Source organism: Myxine glutinosa, chromosome 11 (assembly GCF_964187855.1).
Source record: "Myxine glutinosa chromosome 11, kmMyxGlut1.1, whole genome shotgun sequence".
NCBI classification, from domain to species: Eukaryota; Metazoa; Chordata; class Myxini; order Myxiniformes; family Myxinidae; genus Myxine; species Myxine glutinosa.
In genome coordinates this window covers 110,837,440-110,859,894 of record NC_136271.1, presented here as the reverse complement: position 1 = coordinate 110,859,894, position 22,455 = coordinate 110,837,440, and the positions used below count along the sequence as shown (strand labels likewise).

The 22,455-nt window shown below is 45.8% G+C and overlaps 1 protein-coding gene across 3 annotated transcripts in view; it reads right to left on the bottom strand.

Annotated features, from left to right (window-relative positions):
* Window positions 1–22,455, bottom strand: part of POC1A (POC1 centriolar protein A) — a 113,471-nt gene extending 91,016 nt beyond the window's left edge. For 2 of the 3 annotated variants that reach the window (XM_068103754.2, XM_078786998.1), the window contains exons 1-3: window positions 22,283–22,455; window positions 13,734–13,818; window positions 7,801–7,972 (exon numbers count right to left, since the gene is read on the bottom strand). In XM_068103754.2, the coding sequence (XP_067959855.2) occupies window positions 7,801–7,972; window positions 13,734–13,818; window positions 22,283–22,297 (272 nt within the window). In that variant the 5' untranslated portion in view covers window positions 22,298–22,455. The remainder of the gene's footprint in view (window positions 1–7,800; window positions 7,973–13,733; window positions 13,819–22,282) is intronic. The other variant, XM_068103757.2, reaches the window with a different exon arrangement.

Below are 22,455 nucleotides of genomic sequence, written 5' to 3'. Positions count from 1 at the left end.
TTTCCAACATTCCCAAATTTTCCCCCCCAAATTTTTTTTTTACATTTCTTGTGTGAAGGTTAACAGGTGTTAACTGATAGTCACCATGGTGTTTGATGCCGAAAAGTTTGCAGCGTCCCCTAGTGAGACAGTTCCGAGCGTTAAAAAAAATCTGAACTCTTGATATTGGCCAAACATTTTAGCTTGGAGGTCCGAACTAATATGAAGAAGGCAGAGATGCAGACAGTGGTGATAGAATCCCTGGTGGGATTAGGAACACTAGGGCATGCCCGTACTATATCTATATCTAAAATTATATCCCCCCCCCTCTATTTACATGAAATGGTTTGGTCCAAAGCGAACGGCTTGCGAGTACGGTGACAATCCCCCCCCTCTATTTACATGAAATGGTTTGGTCCAAAGCGAACGGCTTGCGGAGTTTGGTAAAGAAATCGCCATAGCATGCACAAACGCGCAGGAAAGCGAAAGAATCGCAAATTAGTTTTAATTAGTTTTAAAACATCGTTTAACGCCAACATAGCGGCAACATAGTTTGCCAACGTGAAATAAATGAATACGCTCTCAAATGTGCCGTCCGAGGCAGAGTCTGTTCGCCACGTTCGGCACACGTGATAGCTCGCTGCTCTCTGATTGGTTGAATCGTTTTTTGGACATAGCTCGGTAACTACTTGTCCGATTAATATGAAACCTTGAAAAGGCACATCCTCGGGTCCCCAGCAATATACCTGGCAAGTTTAAAGTATATCGGACCCGTGGTTGTCGAGAAACAGTGGTCACAGACATACAGACATACAAACATACAAACATACAAACATACAAACATACAAACATACACACAGAGATTACTGGAATTATAGATAGATTAGAGGGGTCAATATATGGTTGAACCCCCAAAAAATTGATACAAAAGGTTTTTCAATGGATTCTGGTACAATTGGGCATGCTAAATAACATACAAAAAATCTAGTAACATCTGACTTCCGGAAAGGGGTCATTTTCAAGATGGCGTCCAAGATGGCTGCCGGGAGCTTAAAATGGCCATATCTCAATTATTATTCAACCTAGAAAGGTGGTTTTGGTGTCTAACCCTGGGTTTTAGGGCCCAAGGAATCCAAATGAATCAATGAAATTACCATCAGTTAATTATTTATTGACAAGTCCAAGATGGCATCCCAAGGTGACATCCTGATCCACTAAAATGGCTCTGTCGAATAGTAGTCAACCTAGAGAGATATTTTCAGTGTGTATACCTAGGTTTAAGGCACCCAGGAAATCATCAAAATTACTTAAATAAGCACAAAGTAATCATGTAATCCAGTAAGCCAGGTTTACCAGCCCATTAGGCATTTGTTGTCTTATACAGTTAGTCGCGATTCATCGTCATCCTCCGACTCACCAGCTAATGAACCAAGTGTGTGGTTCAGATTGGAGATAAGAGTGTAATGTGTCTACACCACTGCCACCGGTGACTCCAGTCCACAGTATTCAGTGATCATTACTTAAATTTTCAGATCAGATCAGAGATCTTCTACCGACTCCTCTCCGGCCTTGCTCCCCCAGCTCTCTCTGTGCTCTGTCCCCCAAATATTCCTACAGGTCGCACAAGATCTGCCAGCCACCCTCTGATGGTTAAACTGCCGAAATCTCGGCTCTCTGCTCACCTTCACTCTTTCATTCCTCTTTTCTCCCGCCTCTGGAACAAACTCCCACACTCACTTCAATCACACTCCTACCTCCAGGTCTTCAAAACAGCTGTTCACCACCATCTCTTATCTTCCCCCATCCAAAACCTTGATCTTTTCTACCCCCACTAATTCACCCCAGATCCACCTTGTTTGAAATTCCAACTTCTTTCCTGGAAGTCTTGGCAGTGTCCATATGTTTTATACCTCTCCCACCCCCCCCCCTTCCCATGCCTCCCCCCCAAACCAAAGCCCTCTCCCTCCCACAGTTCTCTCGATGTCTCCATGTCTCTCGGTCCCTGCTCTCAAATGTTGTGTTTGTGTCCTTCCCCCTCTCTCCCCATCTTGTCTACCGCTCCCGATGTTATTTGTTTTGTGTGTCTGTTTGTCTTTCTGTGTGATTAACGTTCGCTCTTTCACGAGCCTCGATCTTGTATACAAAAAAAGAAAAAAAAAGAAGAAAAAAAAGACCTTTATTTCAGATCAGACAAGTCCAAAGCTGATGGCAGTTTTAAAGTGTATGACATCAACCGTCTAAAAGAAATCCTCGGACATGACGTGTTCTCAGTTGATATTCATCCATGCCATGACTGGTTGTGACACGACTTCTCGGATTTTTGGTGTTGGCAAAAAGACTGCTTTCCAGAAGCTTGTAAAAGGAGACCCTGTCCTTCGGTCTTGTGCCAACACATTCACCATCCCAAACCAGACCACAGAGGTGATCGATGACCTTGGATGCTGAGTAATGGCTATCCTCTTTGGTGGCAAGTGCAAAGATTCCCTTGCAACAATGCGATATAACACCTTCAGCAAGAAGGTTGTCTCTGCTTCGTCTTTTGTAACACCCGAACGTCTGCCCCCAACTGAATCTGCTACCAAACTTCACTGTCGTAGAGCGTACTACCAGATCATGGTGTGGATGGGAAAAGAAGAGGGTATGGATGCCATGAAATGGGGGTGGAGCCTGCAGGATAATCAGTTTGTCCCACTTATGTCAAGAATGAACGCTGCTCCAGACAGTCTCTTGAAGGTCATTCATTGTAACTGCTCCACTGCCTGCAAGACACTCCGCTGCTCTTGTAGACGATATGGACTACCATGTACTACTGCCTGTGGACCGTGCCAACTTGAAGAATGTGACAATCCACATAACAAGTTTCTTCCAGAGGAGTCGGAGGATGACGATGAATAGCGACTAACTGTATAAGACAACAAATGCCTAATGGGCTGGTAAACCTGGCTTACTGGATTACCTGATTACTTTGTGCTTATTTAAGTAATTTTGATGATTTCCTGGGTGCTTTAAACCTAGGTATACACACTGAAAAAATCTCTCTAGGTTGACTACTATTCGACAGAGCCATTTTAGTGGATCAGGATGTCACCTTGGGATGCCATCTTGGACTTGTCAATAAATAATTAGCTGATGGTAATTTTATTGATTCAATTGGATTCCTTGGGCCCTAAAACCTAGGGTTAGACACCAAAACCACCTTTCTAGGTTGAATAATAATTGAGATATGGCCATTTTAAGCTCCCGGCGGCCATCTTGGACGCCATCTTGAAAATGACCCCTTTCCGGAAGTCAGATGTTACTAGATTTGTAGTATGTTATTTAGCATGCCCAATGGTACCAGAATCCATTGAAAAACCTTTTGTATCAATTTTTTTGGGGTTAGGTGAGTTTTTTTCGTATATTGACCCTACTACATGGAAAGAGGTAGCCTTGGATTGGTTACCGGAGGAACAAGAAAATGTGGAGTTCCGGAAACTGGAGATGCAATTGCAGAGCCAGGAAAGGTTAAAAGCAGAGAAAAGGAGAGCTGCAAGAGAACTCGAGGAAAGAAGAGCAATACAGGAAAGAGAACTCGAGGAAAGAAGAGCAGCACAGGAAAGAGAACTCGAGGAAAGAAAAGCAGAGGAAAGGAGAGTTGAATGAGAACTCCAGGAAAGCTTAGAAGAGAAAAAAGCAGAGGAGAGAAAAGCCGAAAGGGAGTTAAGAGAACGGGACTTGGCGCTTCAGCAGGAAATTAAACTCAAGGAGCTGGATTTAATGAAAGAACGGGGAGAGGTACCATCCATGCCGACTGGTTCGACACCTAGTCAGAACACCTGGGATGTTGGCAGACATGTGAGGCTGGTTCCACTCTTCAATGAAAAGGAGGTAGCCAAGTTTTTTTTTACACTTTGAGAAAGTGGCTCGAATGCTAAAATGGCCTGAGGAGTCCTGGACCATGTTAGTGCAAAGTGTTCTGGTGGGTAAAGCTCAAGATATTTATTCGGCTTTACCGATTGACCAATGTGCAGATTATGAGATAGTGAAGAAAACCATTCTCAAAGCCTATGAATTGGTCCCAGAAGCTTACCGGCAAAAATTCTGGAATGCCAGGAAGAGGGAGAGTGAGACCCATGTGGAGTTTGCCAGAATAAAAGAAACCATGTTTGATCGGTGGTGTGATTCAAAAGGGGTTGGGAAAGACTTCGAACTATTGCGACAATTGATCCTGGTGGAGGAATTCCAACAGTGTGTCCACGAGGACATTAAAGTACATCTGGAGGAAAGGAAAATACCAAAGCTGTATGAGGCAACAACCATGGCAGAGGACTATGCCTTAACCCACAGGATGGGGTTCCGCAAACCTAACTTCTCGCCTAGACTTAGCCAGGGGAGTTATGGTACATCCGGGGCGGAGAACGAAAATTCATGGGGGCGGCCTCGAGATGACTATGAGGACAACTCTGATACCGTGACTTTTAGGGATCAGAAGACAACAGTTCCAAGGCAGACGTATCTTCCAGGGGGGCTCGAGGCAGACCGCGAGTTTCTCCTCCGGGCCTACTTGCGCCTTTTGCAATAAACGTGGAAACGTGAGGTCCCAATGTTATGCCCTGGAAAGGAACAATCAGGAGCGGAGTCAGACTAGTACAACTCCGAATGCCATGGCAAATGTGAGAAATCGCCCTCAAAAGGGTTACCAACCATTTATTTCAGAGGGGTTTGTGTCATTGGATGGAGACTCGACTAACCAGAGACCAGTTAGGGTATTGAGGAGCACATCAATCGTTAATGCTTGAAGGCATTTTACCATTGTCAGAGAAGACGGCAACTGGTGGTAGTGTTCGTTTACAGGGGATTGGTGGCTGTGTTAGAGGAGCTCCACTTCATGTCATCCATTTAGAGTCTGATTTGGTGTCAGGACCGGTCACCGTAGGTTTACAAGCCACTTCCTGTAGAGGGAGTATCTTTTGTTATCGGGAATGATTTGGCCGGTGGTCAAGTTTCTGGTAACCCGATGGTTGTTAGAAAGCCTAGTATGGAAAATAACACCACACAAGTCAGGGATGGAGGCAATATTGGCAAGCTCTTTGCAGGTGGATTGAACTTCAAAACAAGGGAAGAGGTTCTGACCTCCGTCTTTGGCAAATATGGACCGCTTTTGGAAGTGCGGCTGATAAAAGACAGGGAAACGCAAAAGTCAAGAGGGTTTGGCTTTGTCACGTTTGAAAACACAAAGGACACCAAAGATGCAGAGAAGGATTTGAATGGCAAGGATTTGGATGGTCGGACCATAGCCATAGAGAAGGCAGGCCATAGGCGTCGAGGGGGCTACAGAAGAGGAAAACGTGGCGGTAGTTTCAGGGGTGGATATGGCTCCCGGGGTGGGAGTAGTGGTTTTGGTGGTGGCCGCAGTCGATATTATTATGGAGGCTCCCAGAGTTACGGCAGTTCCTGAAGGAGTGAGTATCAGGGTAGTGGCTGAGAAGGAGACCGCTATTCACGTGACTAGAGTGACAAGCGGTCCAACCGTGATTATTATGAAAGTTAGAAAGAGTTGAAGCACTGAATGCTGTGGAGCAGCCGAGCCAAGATTCCTACACGGATTAACCGTGAATGCCACATTCCTAAAGGCGTCCATGTAGTGAACTTTCCTACACGGACTAACCGTGAACTCCACATTCCGAAAGGCGTCCATGTAGTGAACACTTCCAGGCCTCACCACCCAAACACCATGGAACTTGGCTTTCAGCTCGGCCTCAGGGGAAAAGTGCTATAGATTTGCTGGCCTTTGGGTTTTTGATCAACCCCTTAACCTTCATTCAAAAGAAACGACAAGTAAAAATCAGAGGGTGATGAGATGGAGTTTGGCTTTGCAGGAATCCAACTGGGAAATTGAACATGTAAAGGGCAGGGACAATGTCGTGGCTGCTGCTTTGTCCAGAGTGAATGAACTCTTGAAATCTCTGAGGGTTGTGTGAAATGTTGTTGCTTTATTTTTGGGGGATTTTGATTATTTTTGTTCATGGGAATTGATGATTTGGTTGTGAGTTTACTTCTGTTTATTTAAAGAGTGTGCCTGTAAAGAAAGTTTTCGCTGTGTTCAAAGTTTCTTTCTTGAGGGGGGGAAGTGTTACGGATTCGTCACTTCCGTTGTTGTGGTTTTCACCCACTTGACATATTTCTGATATTATGTACTCTTATTATCTTCAAAAGGTTTATTGTTCATGAATAGTTATCAAAAGTTAAAAAGGTTAACTTTAAAGGACACAGGAAACCGAACCGGAAGATGAGAAAGAAGAAGAAGAGGCGTGGCGAGAAAAGTCGGACAAGACGCGTGACGTCGAGCTCTGCAGCGAGCGTTGTCTAACGAAGTTCGCGAGGGAATTTTGAGTTCCTTGAAAGGACATCCTGCGATAGGTATTATTGCTGAGATTGAGAAATCTGCGTAGTCAGGTTTAGGCTGAGATTCCGACGAATCCTTGCCTGGTCGCATCGACTCAAGTAAGAGCCTTCTGCCATTTTGAACCTCGCACTTCGTTCACCGACCAAGGTTTTGCTGCGCGTCAGCTCTTCTCAACATCCTATCGTCTGTCGGGGATGTGTGTGCGCGACCGCGTCGTCTCCAATTACGTTGCGGTTTGCTGATTGAGCTGTGATCATGCTCCCCTGGAGGGCGCCTTTATACAGTTTCGGCTGTGTGACTGCCATTGCCATCTGTACGGGATCCGGGTCTCGACTGGACAGCGGGATTCGGGTTTCGACTGGACATCGGTCTAGCGATCGCTGGAGTGAATCAACTTCGCCTTGGAGAAGGTTGTAGAAACATTGAGGAGTGTCCTTTTTCACTCACTTGGAGCGCAGTGAGTTATCTGACTTTAGTTGATGGTACCATCATAAGATATATAGAGTGCACTCTGGATTGCTATTGGTTGTACCGTTATTCTTGTGTGATTTTTAATACAACATTTGTTCGTTTATAATCATTGATGTGGTTTCACTATTGATTACTGACACAGAATAACACATTTTTCTGCCGTGGCTCATCTCGGGGTTCGGAGGTATACCGAGACCAGGACGTCGGGGAGGAACACGTAACAGTAGTTTTAGAGAAGAAAGCAAATACCTATTTTTGGGGGTTGCGGGGAGGGTCAAACCTGGACCCACTTTGACCCCCCCTTCCCTTCCCCCCCTCCCATAGACACCCTTAGACATACATTTTCTTATTGCTGTGAACAAACTTCGGTACATCATGGGTGATGAAGGTTGTGGTCAAGTTTCATCGAAATTGTATGTAGTTTCAGAGGAAAAAGCAAATTACTATTTTGGGGGGTCAAACGTGAATCCAATTTGACCCCCGATAGACCCCCTTAGACCCAGATTTTTTTTAATGCCGTGAACAAACTTTAGTCACAACACAACAAATAATATTTGTGCCAAGTTTGGTCACAATCCCTTCAGCGGTTTCGGAGAAGAAGTTGCAAGTGTTTACGGACGGACTGACAGACGGACAACGCGCCATCGCATAAGCTCCCCTGAAGCTCGTTGCAGGTGAGCTCAAAAAAAAAAAGGATTGTAGTCGCGGGGGTTAGAGAGAGACATGAACCATCTAAATGTGTAGCGTATAGCGCCACACGGTGGTGGTGTGAGAGTATTATAAGTCAGTTGTGGATACGACTTGGCAATTTTGCACTGTCACAAAGCATAGTGCAAGTGCTTTACTGATCCCTGTCATAGGGCAGATGTATTACTCTCCTGAAAGGAGCGGGTCCTTCTAGTATGAATAATAAAAACACATGAGTCGATCACACCAAGTTGTGATTTTTTGGTGATGGCACTTACAGAGTGGGCACCCAAAGGCGCACAGTTTTGTCACGTGAAGCTGACACGATAAGCTGCCCGGAAGGAGAAAACTGCACGCTCGTTACAGCGTCCTTGTGGCCCACAAAGCGGTAAGCTCGCAGATTTGTCTTGAAGTGCCATACCATGACGCATGCATCCAGGGAGCCACTCACTGCAGAAAAGGGAAAAGGAGGCGATGTTTCACAGGCATAGTAACTTCGAATTAACGATCAAGAGTCTAACTTTGGACTGAGACATAGGAAGTTAAAAAATACTCTACATCGTTACAATCCAAGCCCTTATTACTATCTGTACATGAGTGAGAGAAAATTGACTTCACCTCAATTTGAACAAGAGGGAGAAATGCTTTGCAATACATGTCCCTTACTGGTCCCAATGAATGTTCTTGTTCCAAGCACTCAGCTATTATGAGCCATATACAGTAAAAAAAAAAAATTTAGGCATGCAAAAACTACAGAATAAGCTGCTGTTTCTGTAACTTATCATAATAAAGCCATGTACCAAGTTTCAGTTGAATATGTTAAGGGGTATGGAAAAAAAGTCTGGAAAACCATAGGTGGGACGGACAGACAGCTGGACGGAAGGACAGACGGAGAGCAAACCTACAGTCTCCACTAGCGGGAGGGGATCTTATTCGAAATAATATTTCGATGAAAGCAAGAATGAATATGAATGAATGATCGTTTTTAAAGCCATTTTCCCCGCAAGAGCGGGTGTTAGCCTTGCGGGCCCCATGACAATCATGGTTCCCTGTTTGAGGCAATGTTTTTATGGCCGGATGCCCTTCCTGAAGCTAATTTCGATGAAAGCAAGGAACAACAAAAAAAAAAAATTAAATGAACGAATAGGAAAGGGGAACAAAGATTGGTCTTTTTCCATACATGGGCTAAAGCTTGTAATAGGGCTGACGCTGACACACTGACACACACACACACACACACACACACACACACACACACACACACACACACACACACACACACACACACACACACACACACACACACACACACACACACACACACACACACACACACACACACACACACACACACACACACAAAATTAATTGTACAGTATCGGTTGTTTCTAAACTTAAATATAAATAATTTAAAGGATGGCTGTAAATGATGTTAATTTCACAACATCCCATATTCAACTTTATTTAAATTGCAAACCTCAAACATAGTTTCTCCACCTAAAGCAAGAACGTTAACCCGTAAGCAATTGACTAGTTTCCCGACTGCATGGATCATCAGCTGGGCACCTTCTTCCTCGAGGTTTCAATCCTTTCAGCCCAGGACCTCTCCAAACGGCGGATCCACAACCTCGATCATGGATCCACATCAATAGATGGTCAATCAGTAGATCCACAACCTAAGTTGTGTCCAGGCAGTCAGTCAACCGATCAATGCAACATCACATATTCCAACTTTACTCGCAATAGGATGTAATATTGTTTCGAATATGAGGATTGTATTTTTTTTATTGTATTGTATTGTATTGTAAATTGTTATGAATTATTGCTTTATTCTGAGCCCTCCTTGCTCCAGTCTGTTGTATAAAGGTCAAAGGGCGTTCCGGTAGTTAATTCCATAAAGCATACATTGAAGGACACTATAATACCCTTGTTCAGTAGTTTATTTCCTTATTCTGTGTATGAGGTAAAGGCTTTGTCTTCCATTAAAATGACACTCCATTGCACCAAGTGAAATAGATAGATCCCCTTTCATTCCCATTCCCAAAAACCGCAATTGCCAACTGTTCCCTCCGCAACTCCATTCGCCACGAGGTAGGCTCGGAGAAGAAGGGCGTGTCTCCACCTCGTCATAGAGGGGAGGAGTGAGCCAGCCCCGAACAACCAACCAAGCACGAGGGGTTTGGTTTGAGAGGGCGGAGGAAGAGCGATCGAGGAGGTTCGCGAAGGTTGAGGGGCGGGGCCTATATAACCCGCCGCGGGACGCTCCCCAAGCAGATGGGTTCTGAGTTCTGCAAAGAGACGAGCTTCAGAGAGAAGTGCGCAAGGAGGGAAGAGAAGCGAGAAGGAAGCCTTTAACACAAGTGCGCGAGAGAAGCGCGGGGAAGCCTTGAGAGAAGTGCACGACGTCACGCTGCTCGCTCCCAGCCTGACGAGGCCCGGTTTGCTGTGCGCCCTGCAAAGCCTTCCAGCTTGTGGTCCGAGCTGAACCTTCCTCCCGGTCCAGCCAATCGTTCCTGCCTCCATTCCCCATTCGCGTGAGTTTGTTCTGTTTGTTCTGTCCTGGGTATTTAATTAAGTTTGTATAAGCTAGTATTTTCACTGTGTCACCTGCTTTTTCCATGTTCCCTGTATATAATTTTGACTGCTCCTTTTGCTTGTGTGTGTAAATAATAAATCCCGTTACTCTTCTGTACGTCTTCTTCTTCCTCTTTACATTCGGTCACAACAACAACAACATGCATTTTAAGGCCATGTTCCCTGCTAGAGCGGGGGTTAGCCTTGCGGTCCCCATGACAATCTTCTCCATTTTGCCCTATTTGCTGCATCCCTCCTTGTTAACCCCCTTGCCCGCATTTCTTCTTCCACCATCTTTAGCCAAGTCTTTCTCGGTCTTCCCCGTCCTCTACTTCCTTCTACATTAACTTCCATCACTCTTCTCAACCAGTCACTTTCATCCTTCCTCAATACATGACCAAACCATCTCAACCTGTTCCTCTTCACAGCATCAATCACAGGCAATATTCCCATCATCTTTCGCAATTCATCATTTGTCTTCCTCTCTCTCAACGATACTCCGCACATCCATCGAACCATTCGCATTTCCACCCTTTCCAGCCTTCGTTGCTGCTCTACGTTCATTACCCATGTCTCGCTCCCATAAATCATAACACTTCTCACACATGCAGCATACACCTTTCCCTTCAGCTTCAGCGACACTCTCCTCCTCATCAGCACGCCACTCAGTTCCCGAAACTTCTTCCATGCACATCTCACTCGAGCAACCGTTGCCGAGTCTGATCCACCTTCTCCATTCAGCATGTCTCTGAGGTAGCAAAATGTTTTCACACCTTCCAGCTTCACGCCGTCTCCAAGATCCAACTCAACATTTCCTCCATCTGCAGCTCCCTCTGTGCACACCTTACATTTGAATGTAGCTGCCACACTGGTTAATGACCCTCTCAGACCACTACATTTTTGATGAACCCACTCAGCACACATTGTACATTGAATGGAGTTCACTCCGACACCCTTCCTGCACACAGCACACGGCCACTTCCCAGTTCTTTCCACCTCACCACATGCTTTACCACTTGCCATCACCTTTGTCTTTCCGATATTCACCTTCAGACCTTTTGTCTCCATACATTCCTTCCACTTGTTCATCTTTTCCTTCAGTCCATCCATACTTTCCGCAATCAACACCAGATCATCTGCATACAACAACTCCCACGGTAAACCCTCCTTTACGGTCTGAGCCAGCACCTCCATCACAGCTACAAATAGTAGTGGACTTGGTACCGACCCCTGATGCACTCCCACCTTCACCTCAAACTCACCACTGTTCCCGTCCTTCGTCCTTACAGCTGTGCGTGCTCTTTTGTACATTGCCATCACTACTCTGATCAACCATTCCTCCACTCCTAACTTCCTCAATGCCCATGTCAATACTTTGCGTGGAACCCTATCGAATGCTTTCTCCAGATCAACAAACCCAAAAAACAACTTCTTCCTCTTACCCATGTACTTCTCCTGCAACTGCCTCACAATGAAAAGCGCATCTGTCGTTCCTCTTCCTGGCATAAATCCAAACTGCATTTCGTCGATCTTCACTTTCTTCCTTATCCTCCTCTCCAACACCCTTTCCAATACCTTCATTCCATGCTCCAATAACTTTATCGCTCGGTACGAGCCACACTCCAGAGGGTCACCTTTCCCCTTGTATAGAGGGACGAGGGTACTCAGTTCCCAATCCACTGGAATGCGGCCTTCTTTCACCACCAGATTACAGATCTCTGTCATTCTCTTCACACCCCAACTTCCTGCTGCCTTCAACATATCTCCCACAACTCCCGTCGGCCCTCCCGCTTTTCCACTCTTCATTGCTTTTATCGCTTCCTCAACTTCCTTCTCAGTTATCTTCTCTGCCGGTCCTAAAACTGGGTTACTCTCTATGTTGCCATCCCATTCATTCTCTGTATTCAACAGCATTTCCATATATCTTTTCCATCTTCCTTTAATTCCATCTGGGTCGACAACGATTTGTCCCACTTCATCCTTCAAGCAACTCACCCCCATCACATCACACCTCTCTTTCGCTATCTGCTTTGCAATCCTGAATACTGCTTTCTGACCCTCTTCCGTATCCAAGCGTTCTCCGAACATTTTCCTACATGCCTCCTGCGCCTTTGCTACCTCTTTCTTTGCAGCCTTCCTGGCTGCCTTATAACTTTCATGCTCTGCTGTTTCTGCTCCCGTACCCTTTGCCTTCTGCCACTCTTTGAACTTCTTCCTCTTCTCGTCAATCCTCTTTCCAACCTCAACATCCCACCACCATGTTTCCGTTTCGGTTCATTCGCTTTACATTCGGTCGCTTTAGAGTTTTCCATATTGAATATCTGTGGCGCGATCTGGCCAACGTTCGGGGATCGGGTGAATCGGGGAAACTGTACGACCGCGGGGCCTCCGCTCGGCAAACATAACATCTTATCCGCGGGCCGTAACAATATCATATATTTATAACTTTCCTTACACACTCGATAATATGATAATATCATTAAATCATGCACATCTTACGTTACATAAACCATATCTACCAACCAGCACGACCACACAACCTACCTCTCGATCAAACTGTGTTTCAAATGTTCAAACTTCTTAAAACACACAAAACAACTTGGTAAAACACACACACACGCACGCACGCACGCACGCACACACACACACACACACACACACACACACACACACACACACACACACACACACACACACACACACACACACACACACACACACACACACACACACACGTCACTGAGCTCGAGGGAAGTGCTGTCACTGCCATAACTTCCCGTGATACTCTGGGTTCCAGCGACGCCATAACAATGGCGCCGCTTTTCTCACCACTCAGCAGAGCATTTCCTCAAGAGGAATTTCCTCCTCTCCGTGGATGCTAACCGATGGGGATTGTCCGTGCTTTATCATTTTCAAGCAATGAAGCAGCACGTACCATTTTTAAAGTCTTTGGCATGACTCGAACCGGTCCAATCCGGATGGGTGCTTTTTAGGAGACACCATCTCCATACTATATATGGCCGTTGGCTCCCTATGGGAGCTCATCTGCCCTTTGCCAGGTGTTGTTTTTGGTCCTGGCACGGTATCACAGTCACCTTCCCACGTGTTGGTTTAGTCGCCGCCAACCCCACCATGCAGCAGATAGCACTGGGTTACATGTTACCAGTGGCAGCCCCAAAAGACTGACCTGACACCATAGTAAAACTAAAACTGCATTTTGAACTTATCTTTGTCCCCCAAAAAAAGCCTGGTGTTGGCTTAGCGGTTAGGGTGCCGGCTTGGGATCCTAGGATCCTGGGTTCGAATCCCAGTCGATCGCTGAATTAACGCCAGGGGGGGTTGACTCAGCCTGTCATCCTTCCGAGGTCGGCAAATTGAGTACCAGCTTGCTGGGATGAATGATCACGGTGTGTACCCCGGCTTAGAATAGGTACACCGTATCCCTGCGCATCGTAAGAGGCGACCAAGGGTTGGCGTCAGGAAGGGCATCCGGCCATAAAAACATTGCCTCAAACAGGGAACCATGATCGTCATGGGGCCCGCAAGGCTAACCCCCGCTGTAGCGGGGAAAATGGCCTTAAAACGATCATTCATTCATTCATTATTTATCCCAAAAAAGAAGAAACAATACCCTCACCAAGCTGTTTTGTATTGTGACTGAAGTCCAGGCTTGTGACTGTGTCCCGGTGACCTCTGAAACGTCTATCAAAGACAGGATCTTCCTGTTAATGCAAATGCAGATTCATTAAGAATCATGGAATTGAATAGAATAATTCAGATTCAACTACAACACAGCACGTACATTCTTAAGTCTAATATTGTCCGCGGCCTAATCGTGGTAACAGAAATCCATCCAAAACATGAATATTTTCTATTATTGTCTATTATTGTCAGGGGCGGAAATAAGTGAAAGTGCCAATGTCAAAATCAATAATACAGTACATCTGTATATATGAGAAAAGGTTTTGAATATAGCGAGAGTGCCTTCAATAACTCGTCAAAACTTCATTGAAAGACACCATACGATACTAAAAGTCCACCAGCAATCAATGCAAGCATATGGGTGTAATAGCTCAAAGTCTATCCGACAGACTCTGCATTCCTTGATGCAACGCCCTGCCTGCGAAGGACCAGTCCAGTAGTTTATAGTTGGCTCAAGAATGGAATCCAGACAAGACAGCTCAAAGTGAAATAAGCTACATCTGCACCACTATCATGGAGGGAACTCCATAATAATCAGGGACAATGCCACATCACAATTACACAGGAACCACCTTTAGAGGCCATTTGTCCCCGCAGAGCAGGGGTTGGCCTTTTTCGGGCACAGTGGTCCCCTTTTTGAAGCAATGTTTTATGGCCGGATGCCCTTCCTGCCACCAACCCTGCTCGTCACCTCTTGCGGCACACAGGGAATTACCAGTGAACTGGTACTCAATTTGCCGACCTCGGAAGGATGACAGGCTGAGTCAACCCCCTGGCGTTAATTCAGCGATCAACTGGGATTCAACCCAGGATCCTAGGATCCCAAGCCACACCCTAACCTCTAAGCCAACACCAGGCTACACAATTACACAGGAATAACAAAAAAATAAATTGCTGTGAGAGGGCTGACAGTTATCCCTGGAGTTTGTAGTTAAGACCTCTGCTGATTTGGGAGAACCATCCTGGGAGCCCCATGATCCAATGTGAGGCTGCCTGATCCGAAATATAAATATATAACACCGAGCAATCCTGTGGACCATCAAGTAGAGAAGGGCTGTATCGGGTTTCAGAGCACAATTAGTTGGTAATAAGGGAAGATCCGATGTTCCGGGGGGTTAACCCCCAACCCCACCTCCCAGGAGCCACCATGATTTGAAAATAAAAATAAAAATTGAAGCCTGAGCAATTGTGCGGACCATCAAGTATCAGCTGTATCAGCTTTCAGAACACTCGTTTGGTAAATAAGAGCCAAGTGGGGATCCGAAGCTTGGAGGTAACCCCTACTCAACCCCCCCCCCCCCCACCTCCCTAGGTGCCCCCATCATCCCAAATCGAAAAATCAAAACCTGACCGATTGTGCCGGCTACTGTCTTTTATTCATGTGTCAAGTTTCAGAATAATCAGCCAGGTGATAGGCAGGAGTGGCAAAATATAGCAAAAGGTTAACAGACGTGGTGATCTCAAGTGAAGGTTGTGAGGATCAGTGGGTGATGAGGAAACTTGGCTAATGGGCACAAAGTGGAGGTCTGCATCATGCACCATCACTGAGAAATGTGCAAAACCCAAATGTTTCAAAGTAACTTCTTTTTTGCACAAACTCGATAGAGACGCACCGTACTAAGAGGGCGTGTGAGCAAAAATAAACGTGTTCAAAGATGTCGCTCACATCTGCAATGTTGTTGACACGAGCTATGATAGCATCACATCAATCAAGAAGACCAAATTGCAACAAATGGCGAAATGTAACACCCTCGTGCGTCCACCAAGAGTCTCAAGTGAAAAAGCCACTGTTCAGGTGGTTGTGGGTAAGATGTGCCAAGGTAGGGATAGATAGGAATTGGTTTGTTCCACAATATTTTGAAGCAAACATTGCTTTAAGACAAACATTCTGCCTTCCCTAAACCGTGATATCATTTCAGGTGAGGGAGTGGATGGTGAAGTGGGAGCATATACCACAGCAGACTGCAGATGCCACCAGCAGAATCTGGAATGGGGAGACAGGCTGGCGAGTTTGACCTTAAGGTTTGCCTGGTGATGTTTTCGGCCTTGTACGAGGATGAACACACATGTTGGGAGTCTTGCAAAACAGCTTGAAGTCACCCCCCCCGCCCTCACCCCCCCCCCCACCCCCGCGCCAGGTTAGCATTACATGATGAGAATACAAGCTGCTTGAAAGCCACCGCATTGCCACAGGATATGTTAGCTGTAAACGAGAGGTAGCAACCATGAGAGTGAGAGCAAAAGGGTTATTGTGAAAGCTTGCCCAAGTGGAATCAAATTCAGGTAAAGAGATGACAAAAGACCACTCCTTGTGTGAGAGGGAAGATTGCAGTCCCTGCCAGTCGAGAACAACCGCATTCTGCGATGCTGTGGCAGCTACAACAACATTCTGATAGATTTGGACTCTTGCAGGAACATCGACAGAAAGCCAAATGGGAAGGAGGATGAACAGGAGAGGTTGGATCAAAAGTGTCAGTTCCAGGCTCCAGGTATACCATTGTGCATATATTGGTTTGGAAATTCACAGATCAGGTCAGGTCAGACAAAATACAGGGAAAGACAAAATTCGGACAAAATTCCTCAATCTATACAGGGAACTCTATAACCAGGCCATTAGAAACTAGAACGGCACTCGGTAGAGCACATACCTCCGCCAGGCTGAACAGTTTACGTTTTGCACCCCACTGATAGGCCGGATCTGGATCCGGGCCGAAACTAAAATCTAACCGGCTTGTTCTTGTCAACAAACTAACTCATCCACCTAGTTTTGTCATTATCCATCCACAACCTTTATGAAATATCGTGTTATACTCATGCTATACATATATCATGCCTTTCAAATTTTTCACCTTTTGTTGCCTTATAGTCTGGAATTAAATTGCATTAAATCAGACTTTTTCCACCTTTATTTACCCATCGTAACCAAAACTTACAAAAGAAAAAAAAAACAATTCTACAAATTTCAGAAAATTAATTAAAAATACAAAACTACAATGTCTTGTTTGGAAGTGCCCCCCCCCCTCCCCCCACCCAGAGTAAATACTTGGTGGAAGCGCCTTTGACAGCAATCCTTGATTGGGCAATATTTGCCCATTCTTCTGTACAAAATGGTTCAAGCTCAGTCAAGTTGCTGGACAGTAATCTTCAAGTCATGCCACAGATTTTCGATTGGATTTAAGTCGGGGTTCTGACTGGACTACTCATAGACATTTATCTTTTTGGTCCTTACCTACTACAGCGTAGCTTTGGCTGTGTGCTTCGGGCCGTTGTCATGCTGAAAGGTGACCTTCTGTCCCAATTTCCGCTTTCTTGCAGAGGGCAGCAGGTTTTCCTCTAGGATTTTTCTGCATTTTGCTCCATCCATTTTCCCTTCGATCCTGACAAGTGACCCAGTCCCTGCTGATAAACATCCCCATAACATGATGCTGCCACCACCTTGCTTCATAGTAGGATTGTGTCCTTTGGGTGATGAGCTGTGTTGGGTTTTAATTTTTTTTTTTTTTTTGTGTGTTGGGTTTCCGCCAAACGTAACATTTTGCATTTAGGTCAAAAGGTTTCATCTTGGTTTCGTTGGACAACAAAACTTTTTTCCACATGGCTTCAGAATCTCTCGAGTGGTTTGTTGCATACCTCAAACGGGACTCAATGTGGGCTTTTTTAAGTAATGGCTTCCTTCTTGCCACCATACTGTACAGGCCAGACTTGTGGAGTGCTTGGATATTGTTGTCATATGCACACAGTGACCAGTCTTTGCCATAAAGGCCGGTAGCTGTTTCAAAGTTGCCATTGGCCTCTTGGTGGCCTCTCTGATCAGTCTCCTCCTTGCTTGGTCATCCAGCATGGAGAGACGACCTGATCTAGGCAGGGTCTTGGTGGGACCATACACCTTCCACTTCTTAATGATTGTCTTGTGCTCCAAAGGATATTCAAGGCCTTTGAAATATTTTTATACCCATCCCCTGATCTGTCCCTTTCCACAACTTTATCCCAGAGCTCTTTTAAAAGCACTTTGGGGCTCATGGTTGAGTCATGGGAATTGCTATTATAAGGGGGTGGACACTTATCCAACCAGGATATCCCAGTTTTGTATTTTTAATTAAATTTCTGAAATTTGTAGCATTTGTTTTTCTCTTGGACATTGTGGGTTACGATGTATAAATAAAGGTGGAAAAAGTCTGACAGTGGAATTTATTAATTCCAGGCTTTAATGCAACAAAAGGTGAGAATTTTGAAAGGGGTGTGGACTTTCTATAAAAACCACCTTTAGAGGCCATTTTTCCCCGCAAGCGGGGGTTGGCCTTTTTCGGGAACTGTGGTTGTTGTTGTTTTTCGGTCCCCTTTTTGAAGCAATGTTTTACGGCCGGATGCCCTTCCTGACGCCAACCCTTTTTGCCGCCTTTAACGACAAGCAGGGAATTACCAGTGAACTGGTACTCAATTTGCCGACCTCGGAAGGATGACAGGCTGAGTCAACCCCCCTGGCGTTAATTCAGCGATTGACCGGGATTCGAACCCAGGATCCTAGGTATCCTAAGCCGGCACCCTAGCCGCTAGCCCAACACCAGGGAATTCTAGCCCAACTTTCTATAGACACTGTATATTGTTTTTGGCCCGATCACTCAAAAGCCAAATGGTGAAGAATCACTGTAAAAAATTATCGTAGCTGGATCTTCACCAAAATGGGACGCCAAAACAACCAAAATAGCTGGGACGCCAAGCTAAGTGCCGGCTGAAGGGGTTTATTTTCATTTTATCTTTCCCTTGACGCCGCCCCCCCCCCCCACCCCCCAGAATTTCCATGTTTTAAACGTTTCCCGGTGTGTACCCTGGATAAGAATAGGTACACCGTATCCCTGCGTGTCGTAAAAGACGACTAAGAGGGTTGGCGTCAGGAAGGGCATCCGGCCATAAAAACATTGCCTCAAAAAGGGAACCATGACAATTACAACTACATATGGGCAGGGTACAGCCCGAAGTGGAGATCGGTTTCTGAGGTTTGGGACATGGAATGTAGGGACAATGACAGGGAGATCAGGAGAAGTGGTGGAAGTATTGGTCAGAAGAAGAGTGGACATATGTTGTGTGCAAGAGACGAGATGGAAAGGAAGTGGTGTGAGAATGGTGAAGAGTAGGCAGGGACAGAAATACAAGTTTGTGTGGCAAGGGTGCCTGGAGGGCGTGAATGGTGTTGGTGTCCTGTTTTCTGAGGAGTTTGTAGACAGTGTGGTGAGTGTGACGAGAGTGAGTGATAGGTTGATGATGGTGAAAATGATGATTGGAAAGCTCTTGGTGAACGTCATCTCGGGATATGCTCCGCAGGTTGGTCGAAGCGATGAAGAAAAGGACAAGTTCTGGTGTGCGATAGAGAAGCTGATGGAAAACGTGAAAGATGAGGAAGTTGTTGTGGTAGGAGGAGACCTAAATGGACATGTGGGAAGGAGTATGGATGGTTTTGACGGAGTTCATGGGGGTTACGGATATGGTGTGAGAAATGGAGAAGGTGAAAGGATTTTGGAGTTTGCTGATGGAGCTGATTTGTTGATTTGTAATACTCAGTTCCAGAAAGAGGATAATAAGCTTGTTACATACACGTGAGGTGGGTCGACGACAACCGTTGACTACCTGATGGTGCGTAGGCGAGATCGGGGGCACCTCCGGGACACAAAGGTGATCCCGGGGGAGGAGGCTGTTTCACAGCACCACTTGGTTGTCTGCGACGTAAGGGTGAAAGGTGCGAGGAGAGCTCGGCGGGTGAAGTACCAACCGAGAATGAAGGTGTGGAGGTTGAAAGAGGTGACAGTAAGGGAGGCATTAAAAGAGAGGCTGAGTAGGGTCGAGGATGATGTGGTTGAGCTTGAAAGAGGTTGGACGTCGATGAAAGCTAGTCTGTTGGGAGCCGTTGGTGAGGTATGTGGATGGACAAAAGGACCACCGAGGCACTCGGAAACATGGTGGTGGGATGATGAAGTTGGAAAGAGGATTGACGAGAAGAGGAAGAAGTTCAAGGAGTGGCAGAAGGCGAAGGGTACGGGAGCAGAAACAGCAGAGCATGAAAGTTATAAGGCAGCCAGGAAGGCTGCAAAGAAAGAGGTAGCAAAGGCGCAGGAGGCATGTAGGAAAATGTTCGGAGAACGCTTGGATTCGGAAGAGGGTCAGAAAGCAGTATTCAGGATTGCAAAGCAGATAGCGAAAGAGAGGTGTGATGTGATGGGGGTGAGTTGCTTGAAGGATGAAGTAGGACAAATCGTTGTCGACCCAGATGGAATTAAAGGAAGATGGAAAAGATATATGCAAATGCTGTTGAATACAGAGAATGAATAGGATGGCAACATAGAGAGTAACCCTGTTTTAGGACCGGCAGAGAAGATAACTGAGAAGGAAGTTGAGGAAGCGATAAAAGCAATGAAGGGTAGAAAAGCGGGAGGGCCGACGGGAGTTGTGGGAGATATGTTGAAGGCAGCAGGAAGTTGGGGTGTGAAGAGAATGACAGAGATCTGTAATCTGGTGGTGAAAGAAGGTCGCATTCCAGTGGCTTGGGAACTGAGTACCCTCGTCCCTCTATACAAGGGGAAAGGTGACCCTCTGGAGTGTGGCTCGTACCGAGCGATAAAGTTATTGGAGCATGGAATGAAGGTATTGGAAAGAGTGTTGGAGAGGAGGATAAGGAAGAAAGTGAAGATCGACGAAATGCAGTTTGGATTCATGCCAGGAAGAGGAACGACAGACGCGCTTTTCATTGTGAGGCAGTTGCAGGAGAAGTACATGGAGAAGAGGAAGAAGTTGTTTCTTGGGTTTGTTGATCTGGAGAAAGCATTCGATAGGGTACCACGCAAAGTATTGACATGGGCATTGAGGAAGTTAGGAGTGGAGGAATGGTCGATCAGAGTAGTGATGGCAATGTACAAAAGAGCGCGCACAGCTATAAGGACGAAGGACGGGAACAGTGGTGAGTTTGAGGTGAAGGTGGGAGTGCATCAGGGGTCGGTACTAAGTCCACTACTATTTGTAGCTGTGATGGAGGTGCTGGCTCAGAACGTAAAGGAGGGTTTACCGTGGGAGTTGTTGTATGCAGATGATCTGGTGTCGATTGCGGAAAGTATGGATGGACTGAAGGAAAAGATGAACACGTGGAAGGAATGTATGGAGACAAAAGGTCTGAAGGTGAATATCGGAAAGACGAAGGTGATGGCAAGTGGTAAAGCATGTGATGAGCTGGAAAGAACTGGGAAGTGGCCGTGTGCTGTGTGCAGGAAGGGTGTCGGAGTGAACTCCATTCGATGTACAATGTGCGCTGAGTGGGTTCATCAAAAATGTAGTGGTCTGAGAGGGTCATTAACCAGTGTGGCAGCTACATTCAAATGTAAGGTGTGCACAGAGGGAGCTGCAGATGGAGGAAATGTTGAGTTGGATCTTGGAGACGGCGTGAAGCTGGAAGGTGTGAAAACATTTTGCTACCTCGGAGACATGCTGAATGGAGAAGGTGGATCAGACTCGGCAACGGTTGCTCAAGTGAGATGTGCATGGAAGAAGTTTCGGGAACTGAGTGGCGTGCTGATGATGAGGGGAGTGTCGTTGAAGCTGAAGGGAAAGGTGTATGCTGCACGTGTGAGAAGTGTTATGATTTATGGGAGCGAGTCATGGGTAATGAACGTAGAGCAGCAACGAAGGTTGGAAAGGGTGGAAATGGGAATGGTTCGATGGATGTGCGGAGTATCGTTGAGAGAGAGGAAGACAAATGATGAATTGCGAAAGATGATGGGAATATTGCCTGTGATTGATGCTGTGAAGAGGAACAGGTTGAGATGGTTTGGTCATGTGTTGAGGAAGGATGAAAGTGACTGGTTGAGAAGAGTGATGGAAATGAATGTAGAAGGAAGTAGAGGACGGGGAAGACCGAGAAAGACTGGGCTAAAGATGGTGGAAGAAGAAATGCGGGCAAGGGGGTTAACAAGGAGAGATGCAGAAAATAGGGCAAAATGGAGAACATTGTCATGGGGACCGCAAGGCTAACCCCCGCTCTAGCAGGGAAAATGGCCTTAAAATGCATGTTGTGTTGTTGTTGTTGATCTTCACCAAAATCGAATCGATTCGTCCTTGTCACACACCCAACCTGTCCACCAACGTTCGTCCGAATCCGACCACCAACTTTTGTCCGAATCCGGAATCCTTTTGTCCGACCTTCGGTAGCGGACGTAATGATGCAACCAGCAGGCAAGTGATGCAAACTAGTCCAGAGGGACGTCACTACTGGTAACAAGTCGACAACAAACAAAAATAATTATATAATTAAATCTGAAAACATGGAAAGTGTAAGGTGAGCGTTATATCGCTAAACACGTCAATTTGTCATTAAATCACTTCAAATAAAGGTAAATATTTCTAATTTACCAATAAAATGCACACTGTCCACAATGAAACAAGCTCCCAGGACCCAATGCTTCGTGCAACAAGACCGAAAATATAACCGAAGCGCAGTGCACTTACCACGGACGAAATCATTTCTCAATTAAACCCTTCACCTGTGGAAAATGAACAGATGGGATTAAAATACCGAAAGCACACACACACAACTTGTGAATAGAGAGAGATACTATAGGCACGGACAGTGGACGATCCAACGGCCGTTTGCGCTTGGCGCGACCACGCCTCTGACGCAT